This window comes from Fusarium flagelliforme (genome assembly GCF_020744385.1).
Source record: "Fusarium flagelliforme strain FIESC 12 MPI-CAGE-AA-0113 chromosome Unknown B0J16scaffold_6, whole genome shotgun sequence".
Taxonomy (NCBI): Eukaryota; Fungi; Ascomycota; class Sordariomycetes; order Hypocreales; family Nectriaceae; genus Fusarium; species Fusarium flagelliforme.
The window spans coordinates 93,867-110,058 of record NW_025763508.1 but is presented as its reverse complement, the minus strand read 5'-3'; the positions used below and the strand labels follow the sequence as shown (position 1 = coordinate 110,058).

The 16,192-nt window shown below is 45.9% G+C and overlaps 7 protein-coding genes across 7 annotated transcripts; 4 read left to right on the top strand and 3 right to left on the bottom strand.

Moving 5' to 3' along the window:
- Positions 1-999: 999 nt before the first annotated feature.
- On the bottom strand, positions 1,000-2,946 carry B0J16DRAFT_272233 (Ppx/GppA phosphatase family-domain-containing protein; the record flags this gene model as incomplete). Its single annotated transcript, XM_046123600.1, has 2 exons — positions 1,000-2,689; positions 2,816-2,946. The coding sequence occupies 2 exons, from the start codon at positions 2,944-2,946 to the stop codon at positions 1,000-1,002; spliced, it is 1,821 nt and encodes a 606-aa protein (XP_045979575.1).
- Positions 2,947-4,823: 1,877 nt separating this feature from the next.
- On the bottom strand, positions 4,824-5,639 carry B0J16DRAFT_402353 (uncharacterized protein; the record flags this gene model as incomplete). The annotated part of the gene is made up of 1 exon (XM_046132643.1): positions 4,824-5,639. The coding sequence occupies one exon, from the start codon at positions 5,637-5,639 to the stop codon at positions 4,824-4,826; it is 816 nt and encodes a 271-aa protein (XP_045979574.1).
- Positions 5,640-6,464: 825 nt separating this feature from the next.
- On the top strand, positions 6,465-7,013 carry B0J16DRAFT_402352 (uncharacterized protein; the record flags this gene model as incomplete). The annotated part of the gene is made up of 1 exon (XM_046132642.1): positions 6,465-7,013. The coding sequence occupies one exon, from the start codon at positions 6,465-6,467 to the stop codon at positions 7,011-7,013; it is 549 nt and encodes a 182-aa protein (XP_045979573.1).
- A 728-nt stretch (positions 7,014-7,741) lies between these two features.
- B0J16DRAFT_357191 (uncharacterized protein) lies at positions 7,742-8,581 on the top strand (the record flags this gene model as incomplete). Its single annotated transcript, XM_046129523.1, has 3 exons — positions 7,742-7,964; positions 8,023-8,280; positions 8,556-8,581. 3 exons carry the CDS (start codon positions 7,742-7,744, stop codon positions 8,579-8,581), a joined length of 507 nt encoding a protein of 168 aa, XP_045979572.1.
- Positions 8,582-9,937: 1,356 nt separating this feature from the next.
- Positions 9,938-11,901, top strand: B0J16DRAFT_322483 (uncharacterized protein; the record flags this gene model as incomplete). Its single annotated transcript, XM_046125708.1, has 7 exons — positions 9,938-10,065; positions 10,118-10,306; positions 10,561-10,624; positions 10,799-10,949; positions 11,242-11,364; positions 11,417-11,685; positions 11,767-11,901. The coding sequence occupies 7 exons, from the start codon at positions 9,938-9,940 to the stop codon at positions 11,899-11,901; spliced, it is 1,059 nt and encodes a 352-aa protein (XP_045979571.1).
- Positions 11,902-12,496: 595 nt separating this feature from the next.
- B0J16DRAFT_346172 (uncharacterized protein) lies at positions 12,497-13,224 on the top strand. Its single transcript, XM_046128399.1, has 2 exons — positions 12,497-12,975; positions 13,035-13,224. Exons 1-2 carry the CDS (start codon positions 12,551-12,553, stop codon positions 13,210-13,212), a joined length of 603 nt encoding a protein of 200 aa, XP_045979570.1. The 5' UTR covers positions 12,497-12,550; the 3' UTR covers positions 13,213-13,224.
- A 1,168-nt stretch (positions 13,225-14,392) lies between these two features.
- B0J16DRAFT_386817 (uncharacterized protein) lies at positions 14,393-15,273 on the bottom strand (the record flags this gene model as incomplete). The annotated part of the gene is made up of 2 exons (XM_046131598.1): positions 14,393-15,014; positions 15,077-15,273. 2 exons carry the CDS (start codon positions 15,271-15,273, stop codon positions 14,393-14,395), a joined length of 819 nt encoding a protein of 272 aa, XP_045979569.1.
- Positions 15,274-16,192: the final 919 nt, after the last annotated feature.

The window sequence follows — 16,192 nt, the reverse complement described above, 5'->3', positions numbered from 1 at the left end:
AACGATGCATCCACGAGCTGATTGTCTCCGCTTTGACGTGGTAGGTTGGTATACTGTATAGACCGAATTATAATTACGCCACATCTTGTGGTAATCGTCTCATCACGAAGGTGATAGGCAATTGTGAATAAGAGGCCGAGTAAGTGAACAGTGAAATGAACAGTAGGAAAGTTTCAGTAGGGCCACAAGACTGGCCCGTTAACAGGATCAAAAACCTTAAACCGGAAAAAAAGGTCCGCAACGAAAGGTTGCGCAGTCTCCGCAGTATAATCACGCCACATTACGCCTGATAAGATCATTTTCTACAGAGATGACAAGGATGATTCGCTTTGACGCAATCAACATGAGGCTGAAGTGTGTGGACGTAAAGATGATCTGAGGTGGAGACACCCCGCCAACCCAGCGTAACCGAGCGACATTCCACAATTACTTAGTCCGCCAAGCTAGCGCTTGCTCCAGATTAAATTCACGCAATTTCAGAAAGCTGAGGACCCTGATCGACACGATCCATTCGGGATATTTATACGTGCAAAGTGGGGCAAAAAGGGACTTGGCATCAGTTAGAGCTATCTTTATTGGGCCCTCTAGGGTAGCTATTTTTACGCACGTATGTTATGCACAATCGTTTGCGATGCCGTATGACTGAACAAACGTACGTAGGTATACAATTGGACGAACAAATAAAAAAACAGGCCTATGAATCACTACCCTTGTCTAAGATCGTCGCTATGCCGAAATCGCCGGACCTAAGTCAGAAAAGGTACATAGCATACCATCTAGCTTAACGGGGGTACTGTAATGGATGTCCCTGCCTCCATCCTTCACGTTTAAATATCCCGTACGGATTATATCGATCAGGGCCTTATTAAGGTATTGTTAAAGCGTAGGTGGAATAACTTGTTGATTGATTGAAGTAATTCATATCCGACTTCCCCTCCTTTTAGGGGAGAATGCAAGCTTAGATACTAACTAGAATGCTAGTTACTGCTTAAATATAAGCTACATGATATCTTCTTCTACTACCTTAACCTTTACTTTCATCCCCCATCCATCCGGACCCCCGGCCCAATTCTTCTTCTTACCAATCTTCTCAACTATATTTACATGGTCCTTCAATGCTTTCTTCAATTTTGCGGGATCCTCCTTCATCCTTTGCACCGAAATTGTCAGCTGCAACCCGTGCCCCTTCTTCTTGTGTCCCAAGTCCCAAGCCCATTGGGACGAGAGAACGACGCGAGGTTTGCTTTCATCAGCCTTGCCTGAAGGATAGAGACGGCCAAGCAGATATCCCACCCTCCCAAGATATGCAGTCCACCACACCTCTTCAGGTGAAATGATAGATTGAAGCGCTTCCTTGAACTTTGACTCGCGTGGGGGCATCTCTCCCATGTAACGCGACTCCAACATAAGGGCAAGTCTTGCCCGATCTTGATGAGATACCCCGCGAGTAAATGCGAGGAGCCCGGTGCTTGTGCTGTACATAGCTGTCGTAGAAGCTAGCTCTTTATCCATGATAGTGTGAACATACATGGTGTTTGCAAACGCACGTATAACATGCTTGCTGATAGAGTCTGGGAATCTGCGATTACCTCCTCTAGAGGGCGCAGGAAAAGAAAACATCAAAAGGTTACATAGCATCTCCGCTGATTCTGGAGCGAATCGTTGTGTAGTAACCTCCAATGGATCCTGAACTCTGATGCTGGGCGGAAGCTCTTTGAACAAAAGCCCTTCTCGTACTCCGCCTTGACAGAAGTGCGCAAGTCGAATTCCATGTGGAATTGCATTAGACAAAACGTTGATAAGAAATGCGACGGCAGGAACTTGCTTTCGTCTGCGATCAGAGACCCTGAAGATGGAATGTGCAGTCCGAGCAACGTCTTCCATTGCTTTGGTGTTCTCGAACCTCTCCCTACCCACGGTGTAACCGTTGATGATTGAAATGGGGTAGGGTGTCTGGCCACTTTGACTCACATACAGAAGCAAGTAGCCCCATCCTCTGAAGCCGCCCCCTGAAAGATACAGAGGAAATCCACCATTCTCCTTTGCCTCGGCCACTAGGCTTTCAGGCACCTGCAGCCTTTGGTATGCATTCTCAAAATTTGTCTTCATCTCCTGATACAGCCTTTCTCGCGCCTTGTCTGCTTCGTGCTTGGACTTCCCCCTCTTCAGGTCCTCCAAAGTTTTCGTAAGGGCTGCCGCCCCATAAGGAAAGCTAATCGACCCATGGTCGCTAATCCTCACGTTCCCGCCCTGTGATATGATCCAGGTGATCTGTGTGCTACCCCCTCCTAGGTCCATCATGAGGCCCCCAATATCAGAGAAGCCACTTGCAACACCCAAAGAGCCAATGCGCCCTTCTTCTTCTTTGGGGAGTAAGTCAACAGAAAGCCCGGTGTCCGCATGAATTCTCTTGAGGAATTCAGCAGAATTGAGAGCAGCGCGTGTTGCTTCAGTGGCGACTACATGAATCTGACTCTCAGGAACCTTAAGGTCGGCACATACAAGCTTGAAACGGTTCAATGCAGCAATAACTTCTCCAATGACGTCAGAGGGAATGGGAATCTTATGACCAGTCTCTGGATCGAATTGGGCGTCGTAGAGTGAAATATCGACACGATAAACATGGATTGTCGGAAGAATTCGAGAGAAGGGCGGAGATAAATCCGTAACTGAAAATCGAATCCCGTTACTAGACAGCCAGCCAGTCAGTCTATAGTTCTTGAAAATCTCATTCATCCAATCCTTTCCTATCTCTGTACAGATAGCCGATGGACTATGTTGTCGTCACGCAACCTTGATTCAATGAACTACATACCTTCCCATGTCAACTATGCCCCTCAGGTAGGAGGGATCCATACTTGGTCGTTCCTCTCGGGGTGTGAACGGCAGAGAAAGGCATGGACCTGTGTCCCGGATGAGTTCGAAGTCAAACTCAGCTAAATCCATTTTCAAGTGAAAGGTCACGAAGTGATTTGACCAAGTTGTTGATTGCAAAACCTAGAATAAAGAGGGCAGACGACTTCAACTTCCTTGAACAGAAGGATGGTATCAAGTTTTTAAGTGCTCATAAGAGTTAATTTTGAGGATAGTTTGACGTAGTGAATGATTGACTTCATCGTCCATACCCAGCGTTCCAAAGGAGATCCTGCTGAAGGTTCAGTATCACACCACCATTAGCTTTGAACTTAACTCCGATATCATCATGGCAACGTGGAAGTCTCCTCTTACCCTTCAATGTCATCGACAAGGTTAACCTTGTCTGGCAACTGTGGCAGACATTACAACATGGCTACCAAACTGAACTGAAATACAGGTAAAATATTACATGTGCAAGTCAAGCTGCATCCACAAGGAGGGAGTGTTACATCAGCCTGCAAGGCGTTTGATTGCGCCATGCCTGTCAAGTGGAATTGACTAATGTCTACCCCTCTTCCCCCCAGGATTTGACCTGATGGCATGGTCTAAAGTCTAAAAAGAGGCGTATTTCCACCACGCATGATAAAGTCCCACACCACGGACTATCACAATTTACAAACGGGAGAACCTTAATCCGAGGTGGTGTGAAGCAGTGCGACTTACGTTTGTGTAAGTGTTGGGGGGAAGATGTGTACAATCGTTGCAGATTGGGCAAAAGAACCATATTGCCGCAAGTTGGAAGCATAATCGTGACGAAGCTGCTCATTCCTTGCTAAACCTGTTAAGTTTAATACACTTCATACTTCGTCATTGTTGTTAATGATAAGCAGCCACGATCTGAGAGGTGTCGCGAACTCTGTCAATTGTCTGAGCATGGTCGTGCTCCCATGATAGCCTTCATATCAATTCACATATGTTCGAAGTCGCTGTGACAGATGTAAGATGTGACAGACCGTAGGCTGTGAGTACGGTGGGTGAACAGTCACCGGAACACTCCCGTCTCGGAGTTCCCTTGGTAAGACATACCTCATTCCGCGGTTTTACATCCTTTGAAATTGAATGATATTTCTGGTACCCATAACAAGCGGGTGCTTGTAAGTCATCTATGTGAAAAGGTTGTCTTTGAACATTTTCCTCTTCACACTACCTTAAGTTCCAAGGTACCATCTACAAAGAATCTTTTCACTGAGCTCTAGGGCCACCTCAACATTATGTCTACAGCCCACAATCTTTTGAGACCTAGCGTATAAAAAGACCACCATGGACAAGCCTGGTAACAATGGGGATTTGACCATTAATATGATCTCAACTGGGGAACATGTAATTTCACAACTCGAGGCGTAAGATATTAAGCAGTATTATACGAGGTAGACCCCAGAGGCTATTATCAAAGGGCAGGCGATACTGTAGGGGAAATGAATTGAACAGCTAGCTAAGTTAATGAGAGAAACACCGCAGAAACACAATAGAATGCAGAACTCGTTATATAAAAGCTGGCCCTATTGTAATATTCTCTTGCATATTATCGTACTGTAACAACAACCAGAGCACCCCGTCAATATATAATTACTATCCAAGATAACTAACTGTAGTATAAATCATTCAATCTCCGTTTTCCTAATACTACCAGGATCAATTACAGCTCCGTCAGCTACTGGAGCTTCTGAACATCCGGGAATTCCTTCAAAGTGTTGCCAAAAGCGAGTTCAATTAAGACAAGTTTTCATTCACTCCGTCTGAGAAGCCTGATTTCCAGATGAACTAATACACATTTCAAGCCTTATACTATTCCTTATCACTATCTCGCGTAACACTTGTAGTAGTCTAACTTCTCCGTTACACAGTTCTCTTTATGATAATATACTTAAGTTACCTATGGACTAATAGATGTAAGGTCAAGAAATATGCTAGGTGCGTACGAAATCTATCAACGCTTCGTTCAAGTAGTGTCTCGCTTCATCACACATTTGCCCCCTCTGAAACTCCCATCCTCCTTCCTTGAAAAGGTCCTCCCCCAAACCAATCGCAAATTGATCACTACCCTTAACCAAACCATCATACATTTGATCAACAAAGTCAGTCAGCGGCATGCCAATTTCCTTTCCATTGATCAGGTCTGGTTGATTGTCTTCGTCGTGCAGCTCAGTCTGTACCGCAGGAGGAAACACTTCCACTATGTGTAGAGGACACCCCTTGTCTTGCAGCTGGTACCGGACATTCATTACAAAGGCGTGGAGGGCAGCCTTGGTTGCGTTGTAGTTTGGTGTCCGGCTCATAGCTGGGATGAGTCCCAAGGTAGCATTAACAAACACAATATTCCCATGAGGCTCCTTCTTCAAATGAGGTAAGAACGCTGTTGTTAGATAAACAGCAGAAGTATAGTTTGTTGTGAGCTCATCCTGGAGAAGCGAAAGGTTTACTGTCTCCGGATGAAAGAAGTCGAAACCGCGTTGTACACCTGCGCTGATTATAACACAATCAAGATCTGGGTTTGACTGGATGACTGTATCAGCAAAGGGCTTGATGCCAGTGAGGTTTGTTATATCGAAGGTAATAGCACTTGAAGAGTCAGAGCCGTGAGTCTTTACGAAAGCTTCTAGACGCTTCCATCGGCGACCGACTACCACAACCTTGGTACCGTTCATGACAAGCTTCGATGCAAGAGCCGATCCAATACCCGAGGTACCCCCAATAACCAGCGCCTTCTTGTAGAGCGGGGCCATTTTCGTTCAACGGATTCTGAGGATGTAGAAGATTTTGTAAAGTCTTTGAGCTGGCGTGACGCGTATTGAACAATGAGTATGTGGTAATTGAACACTGTTTTCGTCCCCTTGCTGGAAGTCGGAAGGCTCGGCATGCAAGCAAATGTACCTACTTGTCAAATTGAAGACTTTGGCAGTAGTAGAAGTACCCGACTTGTATCCGTATTGTGTTGCTTTTATTTGTATACCTCGGGACCTACGCATCGGAAAAACTCAAAATAGAGTACCCGACTTGTATGGGAGTATGGCTAACAAAATAACACCACATCGATATGAGCATGTGGTATACCAATGAGACTTGGCTGTACACCGAATAAAATTAGCATGACGGCGGGCGTGTGGGGTAGGACCCTTAAGCCACGTTATCACTTTGACGCGTTCCAGATGCATCCACTGCTATTTTACTTCTTGTTATAGCAATATGTTTTAGGGCTATTTCCAATGTTCCGTTGTCACTCGGACTCGCATTGCCTGCCGATACCCTGCGGAAAGGTCCGTTGAGGAAGTTACACTTGAAAGCTATCATGCCACAGTATAAACCTACAAGTCATAACTTTCCGCTGAGCAGAATCTACTCGTATTTTAAAATTGACTTACGTGGCTGGGGTTCCAATAGCTGAAGGTCTCTTTGACTGCTGAGTGCATAATCTAAATATGATATATAGCCCTTTGAATGTCACCAACATGTTTGGGAACGTTCACAGACACCGGAGCCCCTGACGCTGCAAGATCTAGAAAGCCTTGTCGATAAAAACGCATTATCATCATCAAACCTCAATCTTTGAAATGTTTGGACGTCGCCGAAGGCCTATTCTTGGAGCTGCTGTTGTTGTCGGCGCATCTCGAGCAGCAGCCAAGCATGAGGTACGAAAGCAGGAACTCGCGGCAAATGAGCGCGATCGTGAGATACAGCGAGAGATTGAGCTACGAAGGTACGAAGACGAACGGCAAGAACAGAGAACCCAGCGTGCCGTCGACGAAGCCATGAGAAAGGCTGCATTACAAGAACAGGCCGCTCAGCAGAGCAATACTGTAATGCAAACTCCACAACAGCCGCAGTACATTGAGACATATCCAGTGGTCCAAGTTCAAACACGGGATATGGGACTCTACAACTCAGTTAACGATGCCCCAACCGTTTACGAACCAGCACCAGCCTACCGATTGGCACCCGAGTTTGTGGAGGAGAGACCCCGGAAGTCTCCAATTCCCAGCCCAGCCCCAGCTCCCAGAGCTCAATACTGTACTCAGTGCGGCGTTTTCCGTCAAGATACGGATAGGTTTTGTCGACAGTGTGGTGCAAAGCAATTGTCCGCCGGTGATATGTTGGGATGAATGAATATGGAGACAGAAATGGGTGTCATGTGGTGAGACTCTCGAAGTTAGTGTCGAAGGGTGGTGTCAAAGGGTGGGGATGCCCAGTTGTAATGTTCGTGTAGGAGGCTGATTTTTGTTTAAACCCAGTTTCAGCCGCTTATCGTGTAGTAATTTAATGAGCATACTCTGGTACAAGTGACTTCTTAGTAGAAGCAAAAATTGTCTAGACTTAAAATGACGCCAAGAGCGAAGTGCTTACTCCTTACACAGGTTGCCAGTGAGAATAAAGAAGCCCTGCAGTGTTTACCTTGAAGGGTTACAGTTTAGGTAAGGAGTGTAAACAACCCTAACCCTAAGCTATAATATTTTATTAGTAGAAAGTATTATTACCTATTGGATTACAGGCTGCATCTTAAGACATAGGATAGGTATTAGCAGCATCTGGAACAGCTTTTACCTTATAAATTGGTAAAGATTTACCTCCGTTACACCAGCCGCCACTGGATGACAGTCTTATTTAAAGTCCAATATTGAAATTACTAATAAACATACCCGCTGACACTCTGAGTAACATTGTTGACTGGTGTGGTCAACCGTCCAGTATCATCTTACACTGTTCGGTAGGCTTGCTATCATCGCTCTCGACACATGTAAGTATGAACATCCTGGTGACTGATAACTATAAAATGCAATTCCCTGCCTTCAGGATCTTACTTTCACTGTTGTTTCACATTAATATTAATAGTATGCCTTCATTCAATTACCCACCAGACAAGAGCCAACACGGGCACGAGCGGCGACACCATCAACATCATGATGATAAAAAGAGCTCACACCGTGATCATCATCACCATCATCATCATCATGCTCAAGACAGACCAATGGATGACAACAACGCCATGAATATGTATCAGCGGCCAGAGTGGTGGGGTCACTTGAAAAACAGATTGGCACTCGAGACATTCCTTAGTAAGAACCTTTGAGACTAGCCACTTTCGTTACATACGCTAACAAGATATGCCATCAGCGGAATTGATCGAACCGAGCGGCCACAAGGACACCCGGAGCTCCAATACACATAACAGGAACCAACATGCGTTGCAGAAGGGTGTTCGTATTGGAGCGGAAGTAGCATTACGTATTAAGAATAAAGAAGATTCTGGGCTTGGTGAGAAGACAGTCAAGGTTATGAGTGCGGCTATAGCGTCAGCAACCTTTGACCTATTGCTGGGCACTGAAGCCGAATCTCATCCTATTACTTCTGCGGCTATGTCAATGGTTGAAGGTATCATCATAGATAGAATTGAGCATGGTAGAATGAAACGTTGAAATGTGTGTATGAATCTTTCTGCTTCTCGACATCGCTGCCTTTTGGGTTCTTGGATCTGGACACGGTGACATGCAATTGTACCACGTATGCACTTGGTATATAAAGGGAAATCCCGAGTTCAGTCAACACCCGATCTGGGAGTAAGTAAGACCATTACCCATAGCGCCATAGTACGATAATGGATGCAATAATGATTTTCTCCCTGTCTATTTAGACTCTCACCCTTGTAGAGAACACCCTCTTCTCCCTCCACTAATGAAAAGGTTGTATTTGTTACCCACTTGACTAGACAGCGAAGAAGCACATGTCATTGAGCTGTGCGAAGCGTCCAGGGTCCAAACCGATTTTAGTCCCCAACCATGCGAGTTCCTTTCCCTTTCAGGACACCGCATCAGCCTGTAGGCGACATAATGCACGACATCTGACCACACCGGACCAATTGTTAAACACAAGATTGACCAATAAAACATCCACGTTTTGCTTGATAGATTAAATCTACAACAAATAGGCCAGTCTCGAATATCTGTAAATAAATGCATTCTATTGGATAAAGGGAATATGAAGAAGTAGAGGCAAGGACGTTAAATGGTAGGGTTGGAGGGTAAAGGTGACCATACCAAATGGAGGCTCCCATTGTCTTGCGACAACGCCAACCCACCCTTCTTGAGTACCTCTCCAGGTATCTATATTTTGAAAAGGCACCAGGTTTACGACTCTAGCTGTAATGGCTCTATCTTCATTCCATTGGCCATTGCCCCCATGCCCGTTGCATTTGGGAGTTTTGCTGCCAGTTCCATTCACCTCAGCGAGCCAAATCTCTTGCTTTCTGGACCCAAAGGGGAAACATTATTTCGTCCAAAATTAAAATACACCACTACAAGACTTTCTATGCGGGTAGGAGGATTGTGCCTTGCAGTTCCCGATCGCTCTACTGAATTGTCAAGCTAACTAAGCCAACTTAAGCCGGCCCTTGTACTCCCAAGTGAAAGTTCCATCCATCAGCTTTCCAACAAGCTGTGGGTGTCCCGATGCTTTGATCCTACACCATTGAAAAGCTACCCCGCCATTTCGTAAGAGCGATGGCTGCGCGCCACCTCGTCAACAACCGGTCAAACATACCTGAATTATAAGCCTCGGGCGGCCTTTCCAAGCATAGTTGGATGGGAACTGTAACTTCACTGGCTCTGATAACGACACACAACCACCGTCCATCCCGAAACTCATCGATGAAGAATACCTAGCGCATCACGATGGCATCGTGGGCAACGGCCTCGCAGATAACATTTACGGTCTAGCAGATTATAGATTGGATGTGATTCCCAAAGTCAGTAGTCCTCTTCTCTTAAAAAGCCTTCAATCACAATACTCATCAGCCTTGGTGTTAATTCACAGCCTATAACCTGACATGTCCAGCCTATCGAATTCTGCGATTCTCTAGTGTGAGATTTACTTGCTATTCTTGTTATCCTTGACAGCTTCATGGGGTACTTTGCGACACGTTGTAATGATATGACGTGTCGCAACGAGGGCTTTATTTGAAACTTAATTCCTACTCATCACTCTTCACATTGTTGACAGTAAGAACTTACCCCTTTGGCCTTCCACGCACACAATGGATAAGGCCCTCGACTCGGATGAACCGCCGGCAGACGGATCTCATATTGGTGGAGAACTTCCATATATTCTCGCCGGTCTTGGCGCAGTCTGGTTGGTCTCAATGGGCCTCATGGCCGTCAATTCGTTAGTATCATACTGCCTCTCTCCCTGTTCATATAAACTGACGATAGACAAGCTTTCTGAATCAGAGAAGACAGCATATGGAAGCCCAAAGGGACATCGAAAGGTTGCAAGTAGTCCAAGGTGGCAGAGTGACTTTGGAAACTCTCGATTCCACAAGCCCAGCTGAGAACTATAAGTTCTCTCAGTCGTCCGAGCTGCATCCATCTTTGCAATTACAAACATTGGACACTCTAGAACTTTGGTCAGTCACCACACCCTATCCTAACGTCCAAATCCTGAGTACACAGTGCGATTTGCCTTGAAGTCTTTCAGAACTCAGAAACCGTTCGACGATTAACGTGCAAACATGTCTACCATCAACAATGCATCGACCATTGGTTCCAAGGCCGTCATTTCACTTGTCCGTTATGCAAGTCAATATATGTTAAACGGCAAGAAAGCGCAACAACAACATGAGGCTTTAGTGTAATTGCAAGTTATAACTTGTGACTACAGGAAATTAGCAGTTTTGGGGGTATTATTAGTAGTGAATTCTAGATATTACTTTGTTTACAATATTGTATGTTGTTAAGAATTAATCTGATTTGCTGAAGGAAGACGAGCGCGTTTGTTTCCCCCGGATGAAAGTAAACACGTGCCGATAATTGTTTCCTCCTCTAGGTTAGGCTTAGTTTGCCATCATTTATCAACGTTCACCTCCAATTTAAGAAACAATTACTAATATTAATTACAGGTAAGAAATTCAGATCTCTGTTACACTTGGAATAGCTTATTAAACGGACGAAGAGTATACCAGAGAGATAATGTCTTAATTTGCGTTGTGGTTATTATCTACTGTTCTCGAGCGGGTTTTTCCCAGTCACATAACACGTGGCTGGCACAGAGTGCGCGGTGGAAGTAGAAAAGAAGATGCCGGCCGGTCAGCATCGCATGCCCTACAGACCCGCAGAAACTACATCCATCTTGTCAATGTATAACCCAAGAAGCGATACCCTAAGTACGACTGACCTTTTCTCTGGTTTTGGTCGTGCAATCTGATGTTCTCTAGGTATTACAGCCCAGTTATTGTGCCTTTCACGGCTGCCTTGGTCAATGAGTTTACCGGTAGTCCTTAGCCCAACGTATTCTGTAAGTTGTTCCGAGTGAGAAGCATGTCCTTGACTGACCCTTCTCTAGCCTACTCTGCTCATTGGGCTGACAAGTATCTTGAGCGGCCTGGTTACCAAAACTTGGAAAATGGCTGGGCTATCAGCAGCAATGACACCATGATGGCCTCCGTTCGTAGCGAGGCTCCACAAGGTAACTACGGAGCAAGCAAACCATGAAGCTCCTCTATGCTGACATGATCAAGTTACTGTTGAGCAGTATGACTGGTGGTCTTGCTGGCACTCTATCGACGATGTAAGCTCTGGAGCCCCATTGCTCATAGTTACACCTACCGCATGCCTTACAAGACAAACTGGACGAACCAGAGCTACGCTGAGCGCTATATCGGAACTACCTCCTACATTGACGAGTACCTTGGAGGTGAAAATGCCAAGGTCAGCATTCAGTTTGTTGATTGAAACCATGGGATTCAACAAAACTCCGTGGCCAGAGAAAGGCATCGAGACTATTGCTGTCAGTTTTCAATGGAGGCAAATGTCCTGCTAAACTTTGAACTCGTCAGGTAACACCCATTTCTAGACTATTCACTTGAAGGCTTTGATGGAATATCGTACCCGATGCACCAAGTCCGACGTATGCGAAATGGCTATCGCGAGATTCGCTCTCGGTTCTCCTCAGCTTGGCCACGATCTTTCTGTTCATTGTAATGTTGAGATGACCCGTAAGTAACAGTGGCAATGTATCGCTTCATTGTATCAACTTATGACTTAGACCTCTGTTCATTTCATCCTGCTCTGTTTGAAGAGTTCAAGGACACTGTATAACTACCCTGCTGTCTGCTGATGATTGAAACCTGCGTCGAGATACCGTGAAGTTGAAGGTCTACGAAGGCACCTAAGCTGGTCACAACTGAGGGAACAAATTTAGCGAGATATGGCATTGGGATGATAGTAGCTTGGTCATAGGGAGATAGATATATTGCTGGATTCTACGATACATTTACGTATCAAGGTGCTTTACGTCACCTCTTTATGACACCCAAAGACGAAGAGGCAGTTCAGATCCCACTCGGCCTTTAAGAAAGCCATTGGCATCGCAATGGATAGTCGGATAAGGTGAAAGTGGCATGGGAAAGACATGAAGACATCGAGTGGTAGAGCCCCTGGCAGAGGGGCTATTGTAAGGAAAACTGAATTGAATGACTAAACTGAACGATAAACTAGCGCAACAGGTGAAGGGTGACAGGCCAAACGAAATCAGAACAACGGACATAGGAAAAAAGACCGAGAGCAAGCCAGAAGTGCAGTAAAGCATACCACTACCAGTCATCACCAAATATGTCATCATCTTCATAGTCTGGGATAGGGATGCTGTACCCATGCTTGTCTTCGTCTTCAGAATCATCAAATGGATCATGGTATTCGTCCTCCATAGCATGATCGAAGTTGGTTTGAGGATCGCTCTTACGAGCGAAGGAGACGGCAGGCTTGAGACGGGTGTTAGAGCGAGAACCAACGGAGGAAGCAGTGGAAGAGCTCGGGGAGGATCCAAGCGAAGGGTCCGAGGCGTTGACAGGGCCGGATGTGAACATGGCGGCGGGCAAAACTCCAAGATTGAACCCCGAATGCGAACGTGTGAGCAATATCGTGTTACCAAAACCCATATTCCAGAGCTTCTCGACTACAGCCTGCAGACTTCGTTCGAGTTTGGAGCCTTCTGTGTTCTTCTCTGGACCCGTGGTGGATGGATGCGTAACACCATCCATGAATGCCTCGGCCTCCGCCCTTGTCGGAAAACCTTTGTCTGCACCGAAGTATGTTAGCCTCATTTCAATGGCACGCTCGACGCGGGTAGATACTTACACCTGCATCTTCGAAACCTCTTAACTTGGCGCTGACATTCGGCCCAACTAGTGTAGATCCCTGGCTCTCTACCTCTGCGGACAGCGTAGTACTTGGGTTTGACTTCCGTCTTTCTCGCAACTCTAGTCATCGTGTTGAGTTGGTTTGGTGGTTGGTTTCGGGAGGAAGGTATTGGTGATTGAGGTAAGATACTGAGTGTGTTGTAGAGAATGAAAAATGAAGGTCAAGGAAAACGCGGGAGAAGGGATCTTTTATGTTCAAGCGGCGCAGGCTGATTGAGTTTACTGATCTTCCACTTCCATGTTCAAGTAGTTCAGCTGTAAAAAGCAACCACGTACGATTTTTGCTATTGGTTGATCTTTTTTCCAATTCAGGGATTTATAAATCGAATCACCTTCGCGTTCCATGTTTTTGGTTGGGATCAACAAACCCCCTGTACCTGACCCACACCCAAATCTTGTCTTGTTGATGCCCACAGTGTAACTTCCCTCCTTCATGGCACCAATCTATGATTTGCAAATACCTTCCGGTGGTCCTGACACTGAGTCCAGTGTCTGAAAATGGATGAAAATGGCACGGCGCCGAGACATAGGGAAGATTGCCTTACGCTTGGTGATAGCACGTACTTTAAAGAACTTAACGCCTGAATTTACAATCTGAACTATCATAATTCCAATGGTCTCGAAAGCGACGCCTCGATAGATATCAACAGAGGTGTACCTAAAAGAAATGAAAAATTGCTTCATAGATCTTCAGCATAACAGCTCGTTATGAACACCATCTAATAACCTTTGTGACAAATTCCCAATTTCTTCGAAGTATGATGACTCCTCTGCTTACACGAACATCATAGACACGTTAAAGAACCGTAAATCTGTGCCGCAGGATATCAGTCAAGATCACTAAAATTAACATACGCCAGCGCTCGGACGCAGTGTATGGTACTGAGAGCACTGTAGAGGTTCTAAAAGACGAACGGTATGAAGAACGCGAGGGCGCTGGAACAGAATCTGATGATTTACAAACAGGACATATCTGAAACCAGACGGCAGAAATATTTGAACATCTAAAGCAATACTCCAAGCTACTGGCGGTAAACAACTTAAAGCTACATAAGCGGATTAAAGTGTATTTAAAGGTATTTGCCAAAGGCGCTACATGTAAGGCTGTATAGAAAAGTTAGCCAGTAAGAAAAGATCAATTAAAAGATAGGAGATGAAATTATTCAAGACGCAAAGAAACTATTCTAGAGATAACTGAGGATGGAAGGAAACTATTGTAGACAGAACTTTGGACGCAAGGAAAGTATTCTCAAACTGTATCATCCTCTTAAAGAGGCTGATGTCTCCAAATAAGATTTAAGCTGCCGAGGCATCCGAAGACTCCCGCCGAACGAATCCAAGTTTTGCAAAAGCATGCAAAGTCCTCTGTGCACCTGATGGTATCTTGACCTGGATAGAGTCTTGGACCTTGTCATCAATGTCGCCTCTGCTGACCAAAGACACCGCCTTCTCAGAGGGCTCCGGCACCTCCAGTTCATCGACAGAGAGCGAAGATACAGAGGATTCCCTGTCTGAACCACGCTTCCGCTTCTTGCTCATAGACTTGGCGGAATCGCGCGAAGCCGGTCTCGGGCGTAGCGTCATCCTCGTCACGGGTGGGGTAGTCTTCTGTTCCTTCTCCACAGTTGACTTGCTAAGGTCGGACATGGTGCTGCTGCGCAGTTCATCGGCCTTGGTCATACGACGGGGTCGCTTGTGCTGGACATTGTCACCATCCTGTGCTTGATCAAGAGAGCGTTTCCTCCGCAGGGAATAAGACGGCTCGAGGCGATCAACCTTGGATTGGAGCGTTTTCTTCCTCTGCACGCTGGGAGACATTCTAGGAGCTGAACAGGTGGAAGAGGCTGGGGTGGAGGGAATAGATGTGTCCGAAATGCAGATAACCTCGGGGTCTGTCGACTTCCCTGACGAGCCAGAGCTGATGGATGTAGCGCTCGACTGGATCGTCGAGTCATCAATCCCATAAAAGCTTTTATTAACTGATCGGCTGGGTTCAGGGGTGTTAACTGCGGTTTGTATGACGCGTCGGTATCATAACCTGTGTCGAGGTCCGCTGCTAAATCAGGAACAGCCTTTTGAGATGCAGGCGTAGAAAGTTTCCCAAAGAAGGTGTCTTGGAACTTATCCCACAGCTTCTTGGGAACACCTGAAGGTAGAGTAGCACCATTCAGTATCATGCGTATAGTAACACGTGCACGCCAGTTATCATTGAGCAACGAAATGAAACAGTCCACCAAACGGTCTTCAATGAGCTCTGACAAGGATGGCAATGAAACATTATCGAAGGCGCCAGAAAGGTCCAAGTCGGTTACCGCCTCGCCAGTAAATTCTTCCCCGGTAACGACCTCATCGGTAATGACCTCATCAGTTACGTTCTCACTAGCCGTTGACGTGGGCCGTGCGGTTGGAGATGAAGTTGACAGGGGCCGAGCAGCGGGTCGTGCAGCGGGAACTAAAGTCGGCAGGGGTTGTTCGGCTGGCGATAAGGTTGACAGGGGCCGTGCGACAGGACGTGGAGTCTGCAGGGGCCGCTCAGCTGGTGATGGAATTGACAGGGGTCGCGTAGCGGCAAGTGGGGCTGGCGGGGGCTGTGCAGTGGCAGATGGAGTTGGCAGGGGTCGCGTCACCCACTCCGGCGTCTTCCTGTAGCGGAGGCAGTCCTCCTTGGCCCGTTTCAAAAAATGTCAAGACAACTATTTTCACCTAAATCAGTATAGAGGGATTGCAATTAGTAAATTTCGAGATCCAAACAAAATGTATTAATTAGACGCGGTCTATTCTCATCTCACCCAATCATTATTCTATTACTCAAGCACTCTATTACTCAAGCACTCCACTGTTCAAGCACTCCATTGTTCAAGCACTCCATTACTCAAGCACTCCATTACTCAACCACTCCATTACTCAACCACTCCATTACTCAACCACTCAACCAAACACCAAATTAACAACCAACATGTCTTACATCAACGGAAATCTTGACGAATTCAACAACGTCTCTGTTGATGATGACTACGCCACCTTCACAAACGACCAAATGTGTGAGGATGAATTTCCAGCACCCGAACCTCAAGTAAAGGATCTACCTGGTGCTCA